Below are 22,436 nucleotides of genomic sequence, written 5' to 3'. Positions count from 1 at the left end.
ACCTCTCCAACTCTAGAAAACTGGCAGTACGCGCGCACCAAACGTCTTACCTAAATAGCAAATCAATGAATGAAAAGGGTGGAGGCTTCCCGGAGATTCCTGACCCGCTGCTTCCGGGTCGCAGCTCAGCGCCTGGGTCGGTGAGTCACCGCGAGACGAGCCCGGTGATTGGCCAGTAGGAACGGCGGGTGTTCAGGGGCGGGGCAGGGAGTGAGCGCGGAGAAATCCCGAGGCGGGCCGGAGGTAGGGCGGGGCGTCAGGGGCGGGGCCACGCGGGGCGGGCTCCGGAGGCCGGCTGCGCGCACGCGCCCTACTACCACCGCTGTCGCCGCGCTGAAAGGAGCAGAAGCGATGGCCGGGTCCGCGTGGATCTCCAAGGTGAGTGCTGGCAGGCCGGCATGTGCAGGCTGGCAGCAAAAGCAGGCGGACTGGTGGGCCGCGTGCTGGGCGGGGACCACTCACTGGCCGCGACGGGCAGATGGCTCGCGGCCCTCGGAGACAGTTTGGGAGTCTGTCTTCGCCTCTGGTTCTCGGCGCACAGTGGCCGGCACGCAGTGTATGGGCAACCCTGAGCCGGGACAGCAGCGCCTGAGGCGACGACTGCGTCAAGGTCAAGGCGGGGGGTGTCGGCCCTGCCTCAGATATTACCACCGACCTTCGCCAGGGCCACCGCCAGGCCTCGCGCGGAGCCGTGGCAGGTCACGGAGCCGCCGCCTTGCTCCGGGGTCCCGGCGGTTTCTGAGGCTGCGGCCCTGCTGTGTGCGAATCGTGCCGACAGCCCCCGAGCGCAGCTCAGGCCTCTCTGAAGTCTGTTTGACCCTCCTCAGGGTAACCGCAGGCGCAGGCGTAGGGACGTGGGTTTTCCCAGGTGAGGGAATCCCGGGGCTGTTTTTCATGCCAGATTTGGCCTTGGAGTTCTTCCCAGTCCGACCTCTGTGCTCTTGTGTCTATTTCCCCTTTAAAGGGCATAGGACATTTACACCTTGGCATTACTATCTAAACGCTCCCTGAGGGAGACAGCATCTTCCTTTTTTACCTGTTATTAGTGGGAATCTTGCTATCTGGAAATCTCTAGCTCTCCTTGACAGCCCAGATGCTGGAGCTGGAAAGGATTTCAGATTATTTTTGCAGTTCCTTGGTTTCCCTGAGGAGAGAACCTAACAGATTTGCTCAAGGTCACCAAGGAAGTCAGTGTCATTGCTGGTAGAGGAACCCAAGTGTCTTGGTTCACACTTCCAATCTTTTTTTTTTCCAGTACTGGGTATCGAACCCAGGGCCTCACCATGCCAGGCAAATGCTCCGAGGTAGGCAGGTGCCATAGAGCTACCTCCCCAGCACTCTTGCACCCATTCTACTTGCTCTGTGGCCAAGGTCACATAGTAAATTTGTGGGTACAGTACTGGGAATAACAGGCCTTGTTAGTCTCCTGTTACTATTAAAGGGTGGTCCCCTGGGAGTTTACCATAAGCACCTTAATTTTTCTATAAAACTTGATACTACTTTTCTCCTTTTTTTTTTTTTTTAAGTTTAAAGATAGGTTCAGGGATACATTGTTATTTAGTGATAAGATTTCTACACTGGAATTTAGGAGTTTTAGGTTTAAATTTGGCAGGGCCATCATTTGGTTTCATGACCCTGAGCAAATTATTTAACATCTCTGAGCCTTTATATGCACATCTGCAAAATATCTATACTTGTGTCACCAAGTTGAGACTTAATTAATGTATATGAAAACACCTAGAACATACAGAAGGAAGATAAAAATCTGAAGCTTTCTTATCTATCAGAATATTTTATCTTGGCAGTCATCAAGCATACAGTGGTTCTAGAGCATCAATAACTGGGTTTTTTGATAACTAGATTCTACTTTGTCACTCTCTTCAGACTGGGATATACTTGGGATGGTAGCTGTTATATTTGCTTCTAAAGGTAAAGCAACTTCTGCATCACTGTTAAAACAAATTAATCCCTCAATCACTGGGCTTGCACTTATCACCTAATTCATCTTTAATAGGTACATTAAACCTTCAAAATGAGGGACTAAAGCAACACTGTTGATCATGAATGTGCTGATGAATTTGTTTTGCTTTTAGTGTGATCTGCAAGAAAAAAACTCTCATAGTAGGAGTTCAGAAAGTGTCATGCTGTAGATCAGAAGATGAAGTTTCTCCTCTGACATGGACCCCCTATATGAACTTTGGCAGAGTCATCTGACCTCTGGGTCAGTTTCTTCCTTTAGGGATTGGTGCCTCAGAGGCTGACCCTAGGATGCTTGGTTCAATCAGAGCAGATACTTTACTGGGTTTTGATTTATTTATCTGAAAAAGGGAGTCTGCGCTTTAAAAAAACTTTTCACGTAGAGAAAATAGAGGGGTTCTAAAGACTTTTCTGATTGTGAGATACTATAACGAGGACTGCAGTTGTGGCTCAGTGGTAGAGCACTTGCCTAGCATGCATGAGGCATTGGGTTCCATCCTCAGCACCACATAAAAATAAATAAAATAAAAGTATTGTGTCCATCTACAACTAAAAAAATTTTAAAAAATACTATAATGAGCTAGGTTGCCATTAGCAGGCACTTATTGAGCCTGCCCTACATCTATCCAGCACTGAATGTGTTATGTTTTTAAGTTGGTGTATTAAGGTAAAAAAGGAAACGAGAAGCTAGGGTTTAAGATAGCTCAGGGCCTTGAAGAAGAAGTTCAGGGATCCAGTATAGGCTTTGCAAGCCTCGCGTCAGTTTTCTCATCTGAGAACCTGTCTCTAGGTTTTATCAAAATAAATGATGTGATTTAAGTACAAGTGTGTTATAGAAGATAGTTCTCTAAAAACCCTTATTTTATTGAAAGTTCTAGGTCATGAGCATGTACTATGAGGCAGGTAATGTCTAGGTACTAGAGATCCAACAGCAAATAATTCGTTAAAAATCTTTGCACTCTTGGGGTTACATTTTAAGTCAGGTTTTTTTAAGTCTTGTATCACAGGGATGGGAGTCTATTTTGTCTTTCCCTCATTACTGAGTGGGTGATGAGGTGGGGAGGTGGGAAAAGAATTCTCACAGAATAGCTTTCAGTTGTCCTCTTGTCCAGTAAGCCACCTGCTGGTGATTGCATCATGCCCTAGGATGAAGATTTGGCTGAGGGCATAGAGCATTCTTTTTGAATTGATCCTTTTATTTTCAGTCGAGAGACATGACTGTGTATTACATAGGATTAGAGAATATAATTCATTTACACTTTCTTGATTATTGGTTTTTGTCTCATCATTAGTAGGACCAATATTTCAACAAAGGTTCAGGCTCCAAAAGGGAAGACTAAAACAGGATGTAACAGATGTCTCTTTGCTCTTGTATCTAGCATGAAAAAAGTTACCTTTAGCATTTTAGTGAGTTTTTATGTCTTTGGTCTGTGTACCTGTTTCTTTTTGGGGCGGGGGGGTGCAGGTACTGGAGTGAACTCAGGGAAACCTGACCACAGAGCCACATCCCCATCCCTGTTTTGTATTTTATTTAGAGACAGGGTCTCACCAAGTTGCTTAGCACCTCCCTTTTGCTGGGGCTGGCTTTGAACTCGGAATCTTCCTGCCTCAGCGTTTCAAGCCATCTTTTTGTTTTTTAATAGTTTATTGTGACTTTACCAGTCCTCAAAGTCTGAGTTACTAAAGTTTGAAATAAACTTAAAATTTATATTTTTGTTGTATGATAATGTTGATTGGGGGAAAAATGTATCAATGGTAATGTCTTGGAGTGATGGGATTACTGGGTGGCATTTTTGGAATCTTTTACTAGTCCCCCAAAATTAACAATAGTGACCATATTACCTACGTTAGTAGAAGAAATAAATTATTTAAAATCTTCACTCTGCATGGCACAGGCATCAAGTGGTTCGGCATAAATTTTCTTCGATTTCTTAGATTTTATTATACAGTGTATTTTTCTTTTCTTTTCTTTTCTTTTTTTTTTTTTTTTTTTTGGTAATGGACCTATGGACACTTAATCACTGAGTTACATCACCAACGCTTTTTATTTTTTTTATTAACTTTTTAATTTTTGGTACCAGGAATTGAACCCAGGGGTGCTTAACCACTGAGCCATATCCCCAGCCCATTTTTAATATTTTATTTAGAGACAGGATCTCACTGAGTTGCTTAGGGCTTCACTAAATTGCTGAGTCTGGCTTTGAATTTGTAGTCCTCCTGTCTCAGCCTCCCCAGCCTCTGGGATTATAGGTGTGCACTACCATGCCTGGCATAAAATGTAATTTCTTAATATTCATGGGAGAAGAATGGATGTAAAATATGGTTGGAGACACACTGGCCAATGAGTCAGAAGACCTGCATTCTGGTCTTCTGTCAGATAGTCACTGTGACCTTAGGCATATTGCTACTCTTTGAACCTAGTGACTCCACCTGTAAAATAAATGAGTTGTGCTTTGGGTTTCATAAGGACCTTCCTGGATCTAAAGTTACTGGTACTTAGAGAGTGTGTTATCCCTAAATTGACCTGGTGGTTAAGAATGTTGATGTAAAACCATCCATATCATAGAAAATCTCAATATTTAAACTTAAAAAGTAAAGTTTTATTCTCAGATCACAGGTAAATATTATCAAATATTTAGGTTTCCAAATCTGACAAGCTAGCTACATTGAGCTAATATTTGAGAGGAATATTCCTGAGAAGTTCCCAAATCTGTCTGTGCAAATTTGCAGCACTATCGGCCATCAGAAATGGCTCATCTTCACTATTTACTATATCTGGTTTAATTCTGTGCATAACATTTCTCTGTTGATATTAATGTAGGTCTCTCGGCTGCTGGGTGCTTTCCACAACCCAAAACAGGTGACCAGAGGTTTTGCTGGTGGTGTGAGTATAATTATGTCTTTTATTTTTCCCTTTTAGAAGTTTCTCAAGAAAGATGCTCTAATACATTTATTATGTAGCATTCATCTCCATTTATTTAAACTTAGGGGAATTTGGCCATGCTTATAATGTTTATTAAAATTATTGGCTAACATACACTCAAATCTGTTAGGTCACTTGCACATTTAAAAGAATTATATTACAGCTGGCTATGTAAGCCTGTCACATTAATATCTTGAAGGAACCTCGTTATAAAAATAGATAGAATTACCCTTGAGCCTGTTACTTTATTTCACAGTCTCATTTTGGTAAGACAATTTTTTTTTTTTCAAAAGTAGTGCAAGTTGAGAGAAAATTGTTGAGAAGCTTCAAAACCTGCTTTGCATTTTTGATTTGTGAGCTTCCCTAAAAACAGTAGATTGCCAATTAGGAATTTCTCAAACATTTATAAGCCCTGTAGGCTTACATTTTCCTCATTCAGTCTTTATAGATTATCATTTTAGTGGATCATCCATTGCTCATTAAATCTGCTGCTTTTAGAATTCCTAGCATTAGAGTTCTGTGCTTTCAAAACTGATCCCACATTTTTGGAACATTCTAAGACTGTGGGTCAGTGATTTCCTATTCATTTTTATTTTATTCCCTTTTTATAGAATCTGATTTGGATTTCATAATTCCTATACTCCCATATAACATTTTTTGCCATGAGGAATTTATAAGAAGGAAGTACATTTTTTTTTCCTTTATTTACCTTTTATGCTGTGGTAGAAAAATCAATTTTCTGGTGGCCTGATGACATTGGGAGAACAGGAAGAAACCAAAGGGTTCTTTTGACTCTGCTTATGCAAAATGCAGAATGAGGCTTGCACTTCAAGCTCAAGGATGGCTAAGCTAGCATTTCAAACGTGTTCTGAAAGCTGATAAGATGATCATTGCTATCTGCTGTTATTTAATTTTCAGTCTATCTGTTCTTTAAAAATATTAGCTTGGTGGAGGGGATTATTTTCAAAAGAAATAAGAGGAAATATTTATTTTTTAAAAATCTTCAACTGTACAGAAAAATTGAGAATTAGTGTACCTGTCCAGGAGGGATCACTGGAAGGCAAAAGAGAGAAACTTGAGTTAGTGATTTTCAAAAAACAGATCAAGCAACTGGAACCAGGTGAAATGAAGTTCCCAAACAATAAAATGTATAGTTCCCAAATGGAGAGAAAAGATCATTCAAATCCTCTGATTTTCCCCCACTTTGCAGGTGTGATCATGTTTTTATTTTTGTTGGTTACAAATCATATTACTGAACTGATTTACATTATGCTTATCATTGAGGCAGCAATTTTATAGGGGAACTAAAATAAGTGGAGGCCCTCTCTTGATGTGAGGTCTGATTTTTTTTTTTTTTTTTTTTTTTCTCTGAGTGTCAAAACAGAGCTCTGATATTCTAAAAATTTGAAAGAGCTTTGTAAATCTGAAGAAATTACAGGAGGATTTTCCAGGATCACATGGACAGGAAAGTATTTGCCTTCATGAGGAACTTTTAAAATTTTAATGTGAAATGGTTTTGTTACCTTTTTTTACAGAATCAGTTGGTCTGGGAGGTTTATTTGGTAGTTTAATTTATTTTTGTTTTATTTAAAGAGCATTGAATTCTTTTTAAAACCTTTGAGCTCAAGTAAGAATATAATTGTGGAATATCTTGTCTGTTGATTCCTATCTCCACTTTGACTGTCTTGGGGAAGGTTTGTGTGCTTTCTTAGCAGCATTTGAGTTTTTTGAGGAACCCCTGTAAAGTGGATTTCTGTCACTGATGTTCTTTTTTAACCCTTTGAAAATCAATTCTTACTGTCTTTAATGATTTCTTATGTTCAGGTTCAGACAGTAACTTTAATTCCAGGAGATGGAATTGGCCCAGAAATTTCAGCTGCAGTTATGAAGATTTTTGATGCTGCCAAAGTAAGTTGGCTTTAAAAAATCTATTTAATAGCACTTCATGGAAGAATTTCTATGAACTCCTAGGATGAAATGCACTCAGTTCTATAAAGTTGGTAAGGTCTGTTAATCTCCACGGATTTTCACTTTAATAATGCATGTTTTAGCATTATTTGTTACTGCCATTTAATTTTGATATATATTACAGTGCTTATTACTGAGAATCTCAAAGTATACTAAGTTTTAAAAATATATATCCCCTTAATGAATATTCAATACAATATTGCTAATATAATTTATACTAATATTAATTTTGCCAATATAGTTTTGTTCACGATCTTGGTAATACTTAATGACAGACTGAAGCAGTGGGGTTAGGAATAGAATAAAAGAGCTTTGTAAATCTTCCAGAGCTGCCAGACCTAAAATCAAATTAGGGGTCCATCTTTCACCTGCAGCTGCTTTACCTTAAATAAGTTGTTTTATCATCATGGATAAATTTTCACACAAGGTTGTAAAGATTAAATGTTAAGAATGTAAACCCCTCAGCTCAATAACTGATACTCCTCAAAGGTTAAAATCATCCTTCCTGATCCCTGAATAAATGCATTTTCCAGCTGTACCAAACACCCTAAGTTTTCAATGCATGTAAATCTCAGTGCTAACTTGAGCCTCTACTGATTGAAGGTCTCCCTGTTCTCTGCCTGAAGGATGGTTCTTTCCTGGCCTCTGGCATAATAGACACTATTTGGGCTGGTAGTGCCAATGGCAGTATGTATGGTAAAATCTTGGCAATGTCTTGGCACATTAGTCCCACAGCAACTTTGAATCAGTTCTGTGAGCTACTCAACTCCCAATAATTCTTTTTCTCTTTAAGCAAACAGTTTCTATTGTTTCTAAACAAGAACCTAAACTATTACACTTTAATAAAACTAACGAATTAAAGTAAATTAGGAACAGTGCCATGAAATTATTCTAATATCTTTTCTTCTGTGACTAAATATACAAAGACAATTGAGGTAATCTGTTTTTTTTTGTGTAAGATAGGTCAAGTATATTAAAATCCACTGTTAAATTTTCCTTAAATAGTCTTCCAGAGAAAGTTTTTGTTTTGTTTTGTTTTGTTTGTGTTGGTACTGGGGATTGAACTCAGGGGCACTCGAATACTGGGCCACATCCCCAATCCTATTTTATATTTTGTTTAGAGACAGGGTCTCACTGAGTTGCTTATTAGCACCTTGCTATTGCTGAGGCTGGCTCTGAACTCTCAATCCTCCTGCCTCAGCCTCCCAAGCTGCTGGGATTACAGGCATGTACCACTGCCCCCAGCCAGAAAAATGTTTTGCCCTTTACTGGGGATTGAGCCCAGGGGCATTTAAGTTTCTGAGGCTGGCCTTAGAATTTACAGTTCCCAAGTCATTGGGATTACAGACATGTGCCTCTGTGCCTGGCTTGCATGAAGATCTTGTACCCAATATTTCTTAAATAAAGAAGAGAGCTCTGTGTGTTTTCAGCATAATTTTCAAGTTTCTGGGTATTATTGATACGTTTCATCATCTGGATTTTTTCCCTCTCATCAATGATTTTCACAAGCTATCAGTCAGATTATGTCTTTTTTTTTTTTTTTTTTTTTTTTTTTTTTTTTTTTTTTTTTTTGTGATGCTGGGAATTGTACGTGCTAGGTAAGCCTACTGAGCTATATCACTTTACCAACTGAGCTATATCCCCAGACCCCAGCCTTCCATAGCTCAGTGGCCACAGGCTGATATGGTGGATTGTCACAGTATAAATTTTCCACAGTTTTTCCCCCCAAATTGCATTCATATCAGTGTACTTGTTTTCTCAGAGACTTGTCCTCAACTAGCCTGAATCAGTTCTGCATTGAAAACTCTCAGTGCAAAAGCAGAGCTGAAATTCTGCAGGAAGCAGCTGGAAACATAAGTAACTCTCATAATCTTGTTTGCAGCAGCTCCAGGCAATAGTGTTCAGTGCCCGAAGCATTCTCAGTCTGCTGGCTGCCACCACATTCTGCTGGTCACAGTATAGGTGCTCAGAAACCCCAGGACCCTGGCCATTATAGGCACAGGTGGTGGAGGCCAAGCCATAGCAGGCCCCAGGCAGAAAACCCAGCATGGAGGCCCTTGTTACTGCCATTGTTGGTAGTTTAAAATCTGTTATATATAAAAGTATCAAAAGTAGAACTGCTGTATTTGTGGAACTTTGAACCCTGCCTGGGTTAAGGTCTTTAAGCCCTACCAAGTTACCTATCTCAGTGTACCTTTATGTCAAAACAGAGAATAAAACTGATGTTTAGTTATATAGAAGATTTTAAGAGGGTCTTTTCTTTTTCTGGTGCTGGGACTTGAACTCGAGCCCTCATGCACATGATGAGCACATACTCTATCACTGATCTATGCACCTCTCCCAACCCCCTGAAAGAATATTTTTAAGAAATTCTAATGTGTTATTGTCATTAAGAATAGGATGGGATATTAGTACTTCTAATAGCCCAGCTGTCAATTTAGATAAATATTTTAAATACTTTTGGGGGTTTAGGAAATGTGGACTTTGAACTGATGCTTTATTATTATTCCTTATACCTGCTAGGTGAAATAATGTATAAGATTAAATAAGTGCCTATTATAATACTAATAGCTATAAGCCGAGAAATGAAATCTACTTAAATTATACAAACATTTTTTTCCTATATGAGTTTCTAATTAAAACTCCTTCAGAGGAGATGAAGCTTATAAAGTGACAGATTCCCCGAGCAAACTGCAATATGATTGCCAAACTCACTTGTAAACTCCTTACGAACAAAGACCATGTCTAATTCTGAACTTCTTTCCCTAGGACTTGCGTGGTCAATGTGTTGGTTTTTGATTGTGTGTCCATATACACAGGGATGTGGGTAGAAAGAAAGGGGACCCTGGTTTATACCTTAAACTAGTGCCTTTATAGGTTATATAACATTTCTGAATTTTAAAAAAAAGTTTTATTGCGATATAATTCACCACTACTATTCTATCATTAAACATACACAATTTAATTTGATGGTTTTGTGTATATTCAGAGTTTTGAAACTTTGTTACAGAAGTTTGTAACTTTGTGTGGGATGTGCCAGTAATGAAGATTGAACTCAGGGCCTTGCAAATGTCCTACCATTGAACTACACTCCCAGCCCTAATTTTGGAAAATTTTTTATTTTTAAATTTATTTTTGGTACTGAGGACTTAACCCAGGGGCACTTTACCACTGAACCATGTCCCTAGCCCTTTTTATTTTTTTAATTTTTGAGACAGGGTCTCACTATGTTTCTGAGGCTCGTCTCAAATTTGAGATCCTTCTGCTTCAGACTCCTGGGATTATAGTCCTTCATCACAGTGCCCAGTTTGAAACATTTCATCGACCAAAAAGAAACCTCATACCTAAGAGCAGATTCTTGCACCCCAATCCCTGATCCTTTCTCCTCCCTGTCCCAGACAACCATTCATCTACTTTTTTTTTCTTTTTTAAGAACTTAACCTTTATTTTATTTGTTTTTATGTGGTGCTGAGGATTGAACCCAGTGCTTCACCTGTGCTAGGCAAGTGCTCTACCACTGAGCTACAACCCCAGCCCTACTTTCTATCTCCATAAATGCCTCTTCCAGACATTTCATACAAATAAACTCTTATAATATATGGTCTTTTTGGCTGGGTTTGTAGCTCAGTGATAAGAGTGCTTGCTTAGCATGTGTGAGCACTGGATTTGATTCTCAGCACCACATATAAATCAATTTATAAAAAGAGGCCCATCGATGACTAACACTATTTTTCAAAACAATATATATATGGTCTTTTATGATTGACTTCTTGCACTTAGTGTAGTATTTTCAAAGTTCATGTATCAGTACTATAAAGTGTTTCTGTGAACCACATTTCTCCACTCCTTATGATATTCTAATTATAGCCACCTTAAGAGTCTGTGTAAAGAAAATAAGTGAGCAGGTGGCAACTAGGAGCACTGACTGGGCCAGAGTAATATGGAGACTCCCTCTGGGCATGCTAGAGAATGACATTGCTTCTCTGATGCCAGGAACTCTTTGGACCTTATCGTATGTGTTTTTACCAGTTGTGCCTGAAATTCCAAGTCTGTTTATCATTGTAGTGTGAATGTCAGTCTCATTTAAATCTTTCTAGTTCATTGTACTCTGTTGTGGCATCTAGGCACCTATTCAGTGGGAGGAGCGGAACGTCACTGCCATTCAAGGACCAGGAGGAAAGTGGATGATACCTCCGGAAGCCAAAGAATCAATGGACAAGAACAAGATGGGCTTGAAAGGTAGCACTGAAGTGGAAATGATGGTTATTATTTTTTTCTGCTCCAGGTGTCACATTTTCAAAAGTTCCTGCACATAAGCTAAATAAAGCCTGGCATCAATTAAAGTAAAGCTATTCTTTTGTGAAGTTAACCCTTAGAGTAAGATGCTTTGTTTTTTATTTGAGACATTCTTTTCAAACTCCAGTAAAAACATTGAAGTCTTACTAGTGAATACCAACTGATAGTATGTATTTATCTTCAATTAGATTTGTCTTGTACCTAATTTATACATTTTTATTTTAATATACATTTAAGGTTGGTTCAAAATTACCAACATGTGACACTGAAATTTGTCAGTCTGTAAAACCACAGACAGATCCACATATGAATCTCATCTTGCCTCTTACTGACTGAGAGGCTTGGGCAAATGTCTTACTCTTGGGATTGTTTTTCCCCCTTCATTTTTACATGACCCCAATTTAGTGACTGAGAAGATAATGGATAATGTTGAGCACCTGACACAGTGCTTGTCTTCAGGATGTTCTGAAGATGAGAAATACAGTTCATGTTCCAGAAAACTCCTGGGAGGATATTTTCCTCCATCACCTGAATCTGAGGGAGTGGGTGAAGTTCGAGACAGAACATATTTTACAAGGGGGGCCTCTAGTGGGATAGTAAGACTAGAATGTATTCTATTGTCATCTGGGTGTTCTTTATTACAGGCCCTTTAAAGACCCCAATAGCAGCTGGTCACCCATCTATGAATTTATTGCTGCGAAAAACATTTGACCTTTATGCCAATGTCCGTCCATGTGTCTCAATCGAAGGGTATAAAACTCCTTACACTGATGTAAATATTGTCACCATTCGAGAGAACACAGAAGGAGAATACAGTGGAATTGAACATGTGGTATGTTCACTTTAGATACTTTTCTATTTTTAAGTTGCTTTCTATGTACTTAGGACAGTTGTCCACATTTTCGATGAAAATATCTCCCAAAGACAACTCAGTTGAGGAATTGTGGGTGTTTGTCTTGCTGCTGGGTCTCTGGTTGACTGTACTCAAATGAATGCCAGGAAGAACAGGACTTGATGTGGCTTAGGGTACAGACCTTGGCATCTGGCCTCTGAATTTCAAATTCCCCATTTCTCAGGTGTGCTCTTGGGCAGGTGACTCTCTGTACTTCAGTTTTGCTTCTCTGTTTGGTGGGGCTGATATCTTCCTCATAGGGCTGAGTTTGACGTTGACTCCATTGACACACTGTGTGTGTGAAGCGGCCATGCTGGCTGACCCCACGCAAGCATGCCACAGTGATGCTGTTTACATGTAGCCAGCCAATGAATTGTTCCCACACCCTTTCCAGTGAGGCAGGGCTTCCTCTTCTTTCAGATCGTCGACGGAGTTGTGCAAAGCATCAAGCTTATCACTGAGGAGGCAAGCAAGCGCATTGCTGAGTTTGCCTTTGAGTATGCCCGAAACAATCACAGGAGCAATGTCACAGCTGTGCACAAAGCCAACATCATGTGAGTTCCTGTGGGGCCAGTGTCCCATCTTGCTTTTTCTTTCTTTTTTTTTTTTTTAATTTTTTAAGTTTTTGATGGATCTTTATTTTACTTATTTATATGCAGTGCTGAGAATTGAACCCAGGGCCTCACACATGCTAAGCAAGCACTCTACCATTGAGCCACAATCCCAACCCCTGCCATTTTGCCTTATTGAGGGGAGATTAATGACTAAGCTTTCCTTCTCTTCACCTTGCTCATCCATCTAATATCTCTAGGAAAGAACCTTGTACCATTCAGAGGGTATAGCATTTCTCTTCTGTTAACCTCCTATTTGCTGGGCCTCCTTGGGTAAATGCCAGGAGCAAAGGAGGAGGGACAGGAATTCAGGTCCTGGAAGTTAAGAATGGACTGAGGGTTATCTTAAAAGAAAGTCAGAGAAGATTTGGGGTTCCCAGATGTCATGGCAAATTAGCAGAGACCATGTTATTTATGCTTTAGAAGTAAAGTAGTGGGGATGTCTCAGAAATGGCCGTGTGCTCAGGGGCTTAAAATAGTCAGTGCTAATGCTGTCTGATATGTTCCTCTAAATAGTTCAAATTATCCTCATGCCCAGGCTATTAAAGGCCATCTCTGAATATATAAATACTTTCTATCAAAGGAAAGTATGAACTTACAAAATAGTAAAATTATTTAAACAATAGAGTTGGGTTAACCTTTTAAAACAATTTTAATAATATTCATGGGGTCTGGGAATGTAGCTCATTGGTAAAGTACTTGCCTAGCATACTTAAGACCCTGGTTTCAGTCCCCAACTATACACACACACACACACACACGTTAATATTATTAATGGGTATTTCTTAGTTCTTGGGAGTTAATATTATAAAGATCTAGTCTTTCTATCATGATCAAACTGTTTTTTACATTTTTACTCTTTTAGGCTTCCAGAAGGATCCCAAAATATTTTGAACTTGTGTTTTATTAACTGCCTAAGAAACCATTTTGCCATAATTGAAATCAGACATCTTGGCCTTTGGAGCTTAAATTTCCTGCATATACTTTACTTCTTTGATTTGACCCTTTTCTTTCTGCCAGCCTTTGTTTTCAGCATTTTTTATTTAATTAAATACAGGCGAATGTCAGATGGACTTTTTCTGCAGAAATGCAGGGAAGTTGCAGAAAACTGTAAAGACATTAAATTTAATGAGATGTACCTTGATACAGTATGTTTGAATGTAAGTATATATTTATACTTTCCTGCTTCTTTGAACAGTGTGCATGGTATGCAGTTTTTGATTGCTAAATGCACAATTGTATTCCCTGTAGATGGTACAAGACCCATCCCAATTTGATGTTCTTGTTATGCCAAATTTGTATGGAGATATCCTTAGGTAAGTCTCACTGCTCCTGTTTTTTTTTTTTTTCCCCCCTTGCCTGTAGTTTATAAATGTCTGTTAGCTTTCTGTTGCTGTGACAAAATATCTGAGTTAAATCAAAGGAGGAAAGATTTATTTTGGCTTATGGTTTCAGACATTTTTAGTCCATGGTCTCTTGGCGCTATTGTTTCTGGGTCTGTGTTAAGGCAGAACCTCATGGTGAGAAGGGCAGTAAGAAAAGAGAAAAAGAGAGAAGCCAGCAACAAAGGCAAAGGCATCCCCCATTCCCTCATGACCTACTCCCTTCAACTAGGCCCCATCTAATGTTTCCACCATCTCCCAACATTGCCATCAGCTAGGTTAGCACATGGCCTTTGTGGAGAATGTTTAAGATCCAAACCATAACAATATCCTAAAGTAAACTATGGCTTATAATTTTCAATCAGGCATTCTCAAGTATAGCACTTGTCATAAGGTATGAATTGAATTGTGACAATTAAGTGGTGAGGTTAATGATTACATGTGAGGCAGGTTGTTAATTTATTGGCCAAGTCAGCTCTGGGATATTGCTCCCAAGTCATTAGTTCACTCTTCCCATTCTTCCCTGATTTCTTGATTGTTTTCAGTAGTTTTCAGTATCTTTTGTTATGTATGGCTAGATAGGAGGGTTGTTTTTTTTTTTTTTTTTTTTTTTTTTTTTTTTAACAATTTTATTGTAATTTGTTTCTTTTGTGGTGCTGGGTATTAAACCCATGGCCTTGGACGTGCTAAGTATACACTCTTACCACTGAACTACACCCCAGAGTCCCAAGTAACTTTTGACATAATTTTAGACTTCCAGTAAAGTTATAAGAATGATACAAAGAATTCCCTCGTACTCAGCCCCTGGATTCTCCAGGTTTTAACTTTTTACCTTACTTACTTTATTCCCTCTATCTCTCCCTTTCCCTCTCCTCTTCCTCTCTCTTCCTCTCTCTTTCTCTCTCTCTCTCACACACACACACTCATACACAAATATGATGTTGGCCAAATGGTGACTTCTTAACCCATCATTCTGCATTTGTTAGTTGGCATTTTACTATGAAGATAAGTTTTCCTTCTCATTTATTATTTGTTTACTTATTTATATCAGTATGGACGTATGATTTTCTGTTTTCTTCAGTGGTGTGTCCATCCCTGTCATTACTAATTGATACTCAGGTTGTCCCCATGTGGCCAGGGAGGCTCCCTTTCCCATGGCTCCTGGGTGCTTTGAACTCAGCTCTTCTTTGGACCTCACATTGCTTCCTGGCACAGTAAGCTGCTCCAGGCTCATCTGCATTTTTCTTATCTTAGCCCTGGAATCAGCCATTGCTCCAAGGAATCCTGGTTCTTTTAGTGGTGAACGGTATTTGAAAACTAAAATTTCAGTGCTAGTTGAGATGTTTTCTTTTTCAAAATATTCTTTGTAATGCTTTTCTACCCCCAGTGACCTGTGTGCGGGACTGATTGGAGGTCTTGGTGTGACCCCAAGTGGCAACATTGGAGCCAATGGGGTCGCCATCTTTGAGTCGGTAAGAACCCACCTTCACATATAAGCAGAGTTTGAGTTAGGTTGGCATGAGAATTCGGGAGGAGTTATCTGTATGCATAGACTTTAACTAGAGAGTTCTGTGAATTGTCAAAAAAATGACACTTTATATAGCCTTGCTTTTTATATAGCCTTATTTTTGTTCATTTCTCTCCAGATATTTCTTTATGTAGTCTTTCTTCACTTATAATACTTTACCAAAAATTGACTGGAAAAAGATTGTTGGTTCATGTCTTTTTTTTTTTTTTACAAATATATATTTTTTAATGTATATTTTTTTAGTTATAGATGGACACAATACTTTTATTTTATTTTTATGTAGTGCTGAGGATCGAGCCCAGGGCCTCACATGTGCCAGGGAGCTCTCTGCCACTGTGCCACAACCCAGTCCCCAGTCCATATCTTTGTAATTAAATAAAAAAGTAGCTCTGTTTCTCCAAGGATTTTTCTTTTTTTTTTTTTTTTTTTTTGTTGACAATACTGGGGTTGGAACCCAGGGCCTCACACATGCTGAGCAAGCACTGTACTACTAAACTACATCCTTTCATCCCCTTTTATTCTTATTTCTAAGAAAAGAAATAAGTTGTTTCTTTTCTAGTGGTAATGGGGATTGAACCTGTGGCCCAGCATAAACCAGACAAGTGCTCTACCACTGAGACATACCCCCAATCCTATTTCTAAGATCTGTGTCAGATGAATTGCACACAGTAGTTTTCAATAAATGTTTTTTTTGTGTGTGCTTGATGAGGAAAGATGATTAAGACCTTAGCTTCCCCAGAAGAGGGCAGCTTGTTCCTTTCTTCTTTTTATTTTTCACACTGTGGATCAAGCCCCAGAGCTCCTGCATGCTAAGCATATGTTCTACCACTGAGTTACATCCTCAGCCAAGCGCTTCTGGTTCTTGTCTCCCTCTTGCTAATGTTACTTTTCCTGATGTGTAGGTTCATGGGACTGCCCCAGACATCGCAGGCAAGGACATGGCCAATCCCACGGCCCTGCTGCTCAGTGCCGTGATGATGCTGCGCCACATGGGACTTTTTGACCACGCTGCAAGAATTGAGGCTGCGTGTTTTGCTACAATTAAGGATGGAAAGGTATTTTTAATTGTGACCTACTTGCGCTGGGTAAAATGCGTTTTTTTCATGTGCTTTATCTGCATAAAGGGAACAAATAATAGTTTTCAAGAGAACCAGAAGATTTGACATTAAATAGGGATTCTTACTGTGGGCTCATGTGCATTTTCTTAATTGAGGATCCAAATACTTTATCTGAACAGGGTTAAGGAGCACTGATGGACAGTGTGCTATGGAAAGAGCAGTGGGAGCCAGCCAGGTGCAGGCCTTGTTATCCTATTGTTAGTTATATGATCTCGGCCACATCCTTTTCTTAGTATAATGTCATCAAAGCTGATCCCATTAATAGAAAGAAAGAAAGAAAATCTTATAATTTGAGATTACTTTTTAGCCAAAATGTAAGAAATGCAAGTTGGTGGTTTTTTGTTTGTTTGTTTGTTTCAGTGCTCGGGTTTGAACCTAGGGCCTCTTGCATGCTAGGTAAACACCCTACCACTGAACTACATTCCCAACCTCAACCTTGTTTTTAATAGGCTGACAGTATCTATAGTGGTGTTGTCTTTTTCTGAAGCTATATTTGAAGAATTATGTTCTAGAACCCAGCAGAGAAATGCTTAAGTTACACAGTAGACCTTCTTAATTGTGTAGAATGCAGATGGAAGAGAATTAAATATATCAAGGTTTGTTTACATTAAAGAGAGAGTAAGTTGGTAGAAAACAGGTTGGTTGTGTGAGAGATTTTCTCTCTGAAAGAGTGCAATGTAAGAGTTAGTTGTTTAAGTATTTCCTTGGTATTTGTTTCTCAGCCTCCAAAAATAGATCAGAGCATGTCTTAAATTTCTTCAACTTCAAAAATTCCCTAAGGACTTTGCATGAACCCTCTGGTTTAGATTTGCTTTCATTTAAATATCCATGATCAAGCACTATTTTTCTTAGGGTCTAACGTATGAACAAAGGAAAAATTTTTGGAAAACCTCCTTGCTTTCTTTTGTAGCAGGAGTGTCTTATTGTTTTAGTGTTTTTGTGTACACTAGCAATTGGGTTTTCCCAGGCCTCCGTGGTGTGTAGATGGCATGTGATGGAATGACTTTGAAATGAGAAACTAAAGTTAGAGCAGGCAAGTTCCTTGCTCAGTTGGCATCTCACTGAGGACTTTAAATAAAAAAATCTTTGCTTTAGTGTAGTATATGGAAACATTTTTACTTTTTCTTTTTCCTTTCCTCAGAGTTTAACTAAAGATTTGGGAGGCAATGCAAAATGCTCAGACTTCACAGAAGAAATCTGTCGCCGGGTAAAAGATTTAGATTAACACCTCTACAGATGGTACTTGCTGCAGTCACTCCCAAGGGACACTACCACATAAACCTCTCTCTAGAATACCTGCCGTTACGTGTGCATTTGGTTTGCTTGTTCCTTGACAGAGTGCATTTTTAGATCTGACCTTTTCTTAGCAAAATCTGTGCAAGGATGCAGGTGATGTCCCTAGGCCTGCTTTCAAAGGACTTTTTCCAAGTGCGTCTTTTATTTATTAAATGTCTACCTGGTAAACCTTTTTTTGTAAACTCTAAGTGGACTGTATCATTTGCCATTGTTAACCATTTTACAATTCAGTTAAAGTAATTTTCTTCAACTGTAAATATAATGGTACAGAATAAGAGAATATCTAACTTTTTAAATGAAAGTCTTATTTTCTTTGGTATATGAAAAACAATGAAAATAAAATAGTATATTGGCATAATAGCACAAGATGACATAAAACTAAAAGGGTGCAAGAGAAATTTTCTGGGAAAGTTCATATCAAAAACAGTGAAAATGATATATTCCTTAATGGTATGGAAAATAACAACAGATTTGTCCTTTACATGAATTACTATGAATAAAAATTTCAGATCCAAGAAATATATAATGAGCAATGTAATTTTGTTAATAAGATATAAATAATATATTGGGTTCAAATCCCCAAATACATTGTATATTCAATTATTTTGTTAACCTTAAGATTTAATATTCTTTGCAAGAGCTCTTAGTGAAGCAGAGGGTGGTAATTCTTTTTCACTACACATGTTATATGTATCATGAATTGTCACAGCCTCTGAGCCCCTGTACTGACACCCTGAGTTCAGGCCAGGGGAGCTAACCGTTGGGCGCACTTACTCCTGCACGTCACTGTCTGGAAACAGACTGCACTCTGACTGGTACTTCCCAGGTGACACTGCTTAGTGACCTGATCACTTGTATTTTGGCTGCAGTTGAGGAACTTGGGATGTTGGCTATTGATTCTGCATTCAGTGGCTGCCCCTTTGCCTCCCTCTAAGCACCAAATCACTGCTCTCTGCACAACAGCACCAGTAAAAGATGCCATTGCAGAGACAGTAGCTGACAGCTTGGGCTGATTCACAGAATCATGCCATAATGGGTCCTGCGTTTATTAGCTTGTAACCTTCAGGCATCTTCTTTCCCCAGCTCCTTCCCTTTTGCTACAGCATGAATAGTTACCTTTTGGCTCCACACCAAAGGCAACTCATGTCATCCCTTGGCCCTTGTGTAAATTTGCAAACCCGTGGCTTTGCATAATGTACCCAGGTCACAAGGGTATTTCTTAACAACAAATATCCCTGTCTGGGTCATTTTATAAGCTTGTAACCAGACTTATAATCTTATATGTATTTTACTTTGTTTTAAGCTGCCGCTTCCTCTGTTTTATTGGAATGTGCTAATTATCAGTGGCTCTTGGGTTCATAGTAATAAAGACTTCCAAAACCAATTGAGATGTATGCCTTTTCTGCCTATTTCCTGGTCAGGAGCCTTAGGGTGTTTTGGCTCAACTTGTTGCTAAGAGTGGAAGGGGTGGTCTGGTGGCTACAGGCTAACACTAGAATTAGCCGTTCCAGTTGACCCTATCTTGCATCTTTATTTATTACAGAGCACTAATGGTGCACTAATGGCCACTCATGCCTGTTGCACATAGTCCTGTGGGTTAAATACTTACTACTCTGTCCAACCTGCTGAATTGACCAAAAAAAAAAAGAAAGAAAAGAAAAGAAAAAAAAAATCAGGTACTTGTTGACAATTCTGTTAAAAGTTTAATATTCAAATTACACATTAAATACAGCAGCAGTTTTATTAAGCATCAAGTCAGTTGGTGTGTGCATGGTGTAGCAGTGCCTGGTAATGAATAATGGAATTGGCAGTGTTCAAGAAGATTCCAAAGTAAGTCGGGCCATGGGGGAGCTATGACTTTTTGCTTTCCTAATACAAGCTGTCTTCCCCCTTGTCACTCTTCCCCAGTAGCCCGCCACTGGTTGACCTGTTATGTGAGCTTGTTAAATCTACCTGGAACTAAGGCCAAAAATTAGCCCTTTAGTTTTGGAAGGAGAACAAATTTCATTTGTCACCTGAACATGAAACAACACTTAAACAGAATTTAAACTATCCACATGTGAGGCTTCTCAGATTTATGCCATACCCTGACCTTGAGACAATAGATTTTGACAGTTCCCAGGCCTAGACTGAAGAAAACCCAGAGCTCAGAATACTGGAAAGGCCTGCCATCTATTCAGTGGAAACCATAGGATGACTCCTGATTACTTTTTTTGCACTTGGTAAAAGGAATCGATAATATCTTTGTACTTCTCCAGAACTGTGAGCCGTTTTAGTTTCATGGTGGGACCTAAAAGAGAAATTGGAAGAAATGAATGAGACCAAGGCTCCGAGACTCTGAGGTGTGTAATAAAGATGCAGACTCAGTGAGTCCCCTAACTCAGGAAGCTGACAGGTACTCAAGGACAGGCTGTGTCCGCTTCCTCCAAGACAGTGGGCTGCCCTCTGCATTATACCCCCTGCCGTGTTCCAGGGAACACAGGTCTGTGTGACCAGCGAAATACAGAGGAAGTGATGGGATGTTACTACTAGGAATAGGTTAGAAAAGACTGCATTAGTAAAGTAGTGTAAACCATATCCACCTTACCCATTCCAGATCCTCAATTTATTGCAATTGTCTCTTAAATTAATACATTCCTTGGTATCCATGGGGGATCGGTTCCAGGCACCCCTTTGGATACCTAAGTCTGAAAATGCTTGCATCCTTATAAATAATGGTGTACTATTTGCATATAACCAATGCACATCCTATATACTTTAAATCATCTCTAGATTACTTAAAATACCAAATGTAATGTTAATAGTTGTTACACTTCATTGTTTAGGAATTAATGACAGGAAAGAAAGTCTATACATGTTCAGTACAGACATTTTTTTTTCCAGATATTTTTCATCTGTGGTTGACTGAGTTCACAGGTTGAAGAACCCATGGACGTGGAAGGCTGATTGGATATTCTACAGATTCTATAAAACCACAAGTGCATGCACTGAGCAATCAATATCCTCCCACAGGAAGGAGAGAGTATCATCAGGAGACCTGGCTACTTCCTGGCCCTGCCACAGCCACTGCCTTCCCACACAAACCCTAGAGCAGTGAAAAAGAAAAAGAAAAACCTACCCAACTCTCCACCTGAAATGGAAAAGTCCCTCTCAAGAATGGCCCATTTCTGGATGTGGTAGGGCCGGGCTGCCGCATTGGCATTGACCCTCTGGATCCCCTCTTCAATGGCCTGATACACAGCTTCATCCTTCTTCCCCACAATCTCAGACACGGTGCTGGCTCTGCTGCCCACCCTCTGGCAGAACTCCACAGCTTGTTCAGTCAGATAATCAGTCGGGTCAGAGGTGTCTGGGTCCAGGGTGCACTGAAAAGCCAGAGGACAGATGAAGACCAAGCCTCAGTTTGCAGAACACAAGCCCTGGTCTTGGAGGTCTTATTACTGAAAGCAGAGGTGTGAATCACTGTGGACTGTTTCAGAGAGCTGAGTCTATAATGAGCAGGATGCAAACAGGTTGGGCCCTGAAGTGATCTGAGAGAAGGCCTCAGTGAAATCATCTGTGAAACAGGGCCATATCCTGTCTGCAGCCCTGGGAGCCCGAGTCCTTGCTGCAAGGAATGCAGCACTTTGTAAACTGAAATGTACTGGTAGCATGGAAAGGGTCTTCTCAGCAGCTTGTTGGGGACAGAGGAATTAAACTGCACAACTGCTCGGAGTGCCAGTGGCACTGTCTGCAGTGATTCCAGAACAGCCTTGAGATCCAGATGTACCCTGGGCTAAATGTAGTTTCTGCTAGGCCCAACCCACAGACCACCCACCAGCTGCACCTCCAGAGTCAGTCTCTACCCCACACACACCTTCAAGGTGAGCAGCATGGACAGGAACTTCCTCCGGTCTCCAATCAGTATGGCATTGCTGATGATGGGCAGCTCCATTTTCACAGCCTCCTCAATGGGCACAGGGGGCACATTCTCCCCTCCAGCGGTGATGATCAATTCTAGGGAAGCAAGACCAGGCCACAGCACAGGCTATAACAGGTGCCCTGGCTGAACCTGACCTAACTTCAGCCACAGTCTGGGAGGCTGGAGAGCAGGAAGCACTTCTTGGGATGCCTCTCTGGAGCAAGAGGCAGGGCCAGATTCTCCACCTCATGGCTGCTGGGAGATGGCAGCAGTTCCCCAGAGGACAACTGCCATCCAGTATTCCCACTCCTCAGCTCATCTCCCAAGATTTTGCCTGCTCAGACAGCATAGCCCTAGGCCCCTTCTGTTCTTCAATGGGCCTCTGGGCCTCTCGCCTCCTCTGAATAGCCAGTGTTCCCCTCCCTTTCTTTGCTTTACAACCACCTCCCCATCACTCACATGGCACTCACCACGAACCAGGCACCATGCTAAGTGCTTCCATACTGATTCATTCAGTCCTCACAATAAGACTAAAAGGCAGGTT

At 40.1% G+C, this 22,436-nt stretch overlaps 2 protein-coding genes across 10 annotated transcripts in view; one reads left to right on the top strand and one right to left on the bottom strand.

The window, feature by feature from the left end:
• The first annotated feature begins 305 nt into the window (after positions 1–305).
• Positions 306–19,375, top strand: IDH3A (isocitrate dehydrogenase (NAD(+)) 3 catalytic subunit alpha). Of its 2 annotated transcripts, none has more exons than XM_079129382.1 (11): positions 306–378; positions 4,799–4,861; positions 6,725–6,808; positions 10,993–11,107; positions 11,809–11,996; positions 12,477–12,610; positions 13,725–13,827; positions 13,919–13,983; positions 15,437–15,521; positions 16,480–16,632; positions 17,837–19,375. In XM_079129382.1, exons 1-11 carry the CDS (start codon positions 352–354, stop codon positions 17,918–17,920), a joined length of 1,101 nt encoding a protein of 366 aa, XP_078985508.1. In that variant the 5' UTR covers positions 306–351; the 3' UTR covers positions 17,921–19,375. The 2 variants fall into 2 exon arrangements, with proteins under 2 accessions (XP_078985508.1, XP_078985509.1); XM_079129383.1 differs by having other exon boundaries at positions 337–378; positions 4,799–4,837.
• ACSBG1 (acyl-CoA synthetase bubblegum family member 1) overlaps positions 18,674–22,436 on the bottom strand; it is a 57,184-nt gene continuing 53,421 nt past the window's right edge. For all 8 annotated transcript variants that reach the window (XM_079129373.1, XM_079129374.1, XM_079129378.1 and 5 more), the window contains 3 exons: positions 21,848–21,987; positions 21,110–21,356; positions 18,674–20,281 (listed from right to left, as the gene is read on the bottom strand). In XM_079129373.1, the coding sequence (XP_078985499.1) occupies positions 20,196–20,281; positions 21,110–21,356; positions 21,848–21,987 (473 nt within the window). In that variant the 3' untranslated portion in view covers positions 18,674–20,195. The remainder of the gene's footprint in view (positions 20,282–21,109; positions 21,357–21,847; positions 21,988–22,436) is intronic.

This window comes from Sciurus vulgaris (genome assembly GCF_902686455.1).
Source record: "Sciurus vulgaris genome assembly, chromosome: 2".
NCBI lineage: Eukaryota > Metazoa > Chordata > Mammalia > Rodentia > Sciuridae > Sciurus > Sciurus vulgaris.
The sequence above is the reverse complement of the archived record's forward strand: the minus strand, read 5'-3'. Positions and strand labels throughout refer to the sequence as shown.

What these genes read in the sequence shown, in the direction of transcription:
- IDH3A (XM_079129382.1), top strand. Translation starts at nt 352, where the DNA reads ATGGCCGGGTCCGCGTGGATCTCCAAG. An exon ending in CCAGAGGTTTTGCTGGTGGT is followed by an intron (nt 4,862 to 6,724) that starts GTGAGTATAATT and finishes TCTTATGTTCAG; the next exon opens with GTTCAGACAGTAACTTTAAT. An exon ending in GTGCACAAAGCCAACATCAT is followed by an intron (nt 12,611 to 13,724) that starts GTGAGTTCCTGT and finishes AATTAAATACAG; the next exon opens with GCGAATGTCAGATGGACTTT.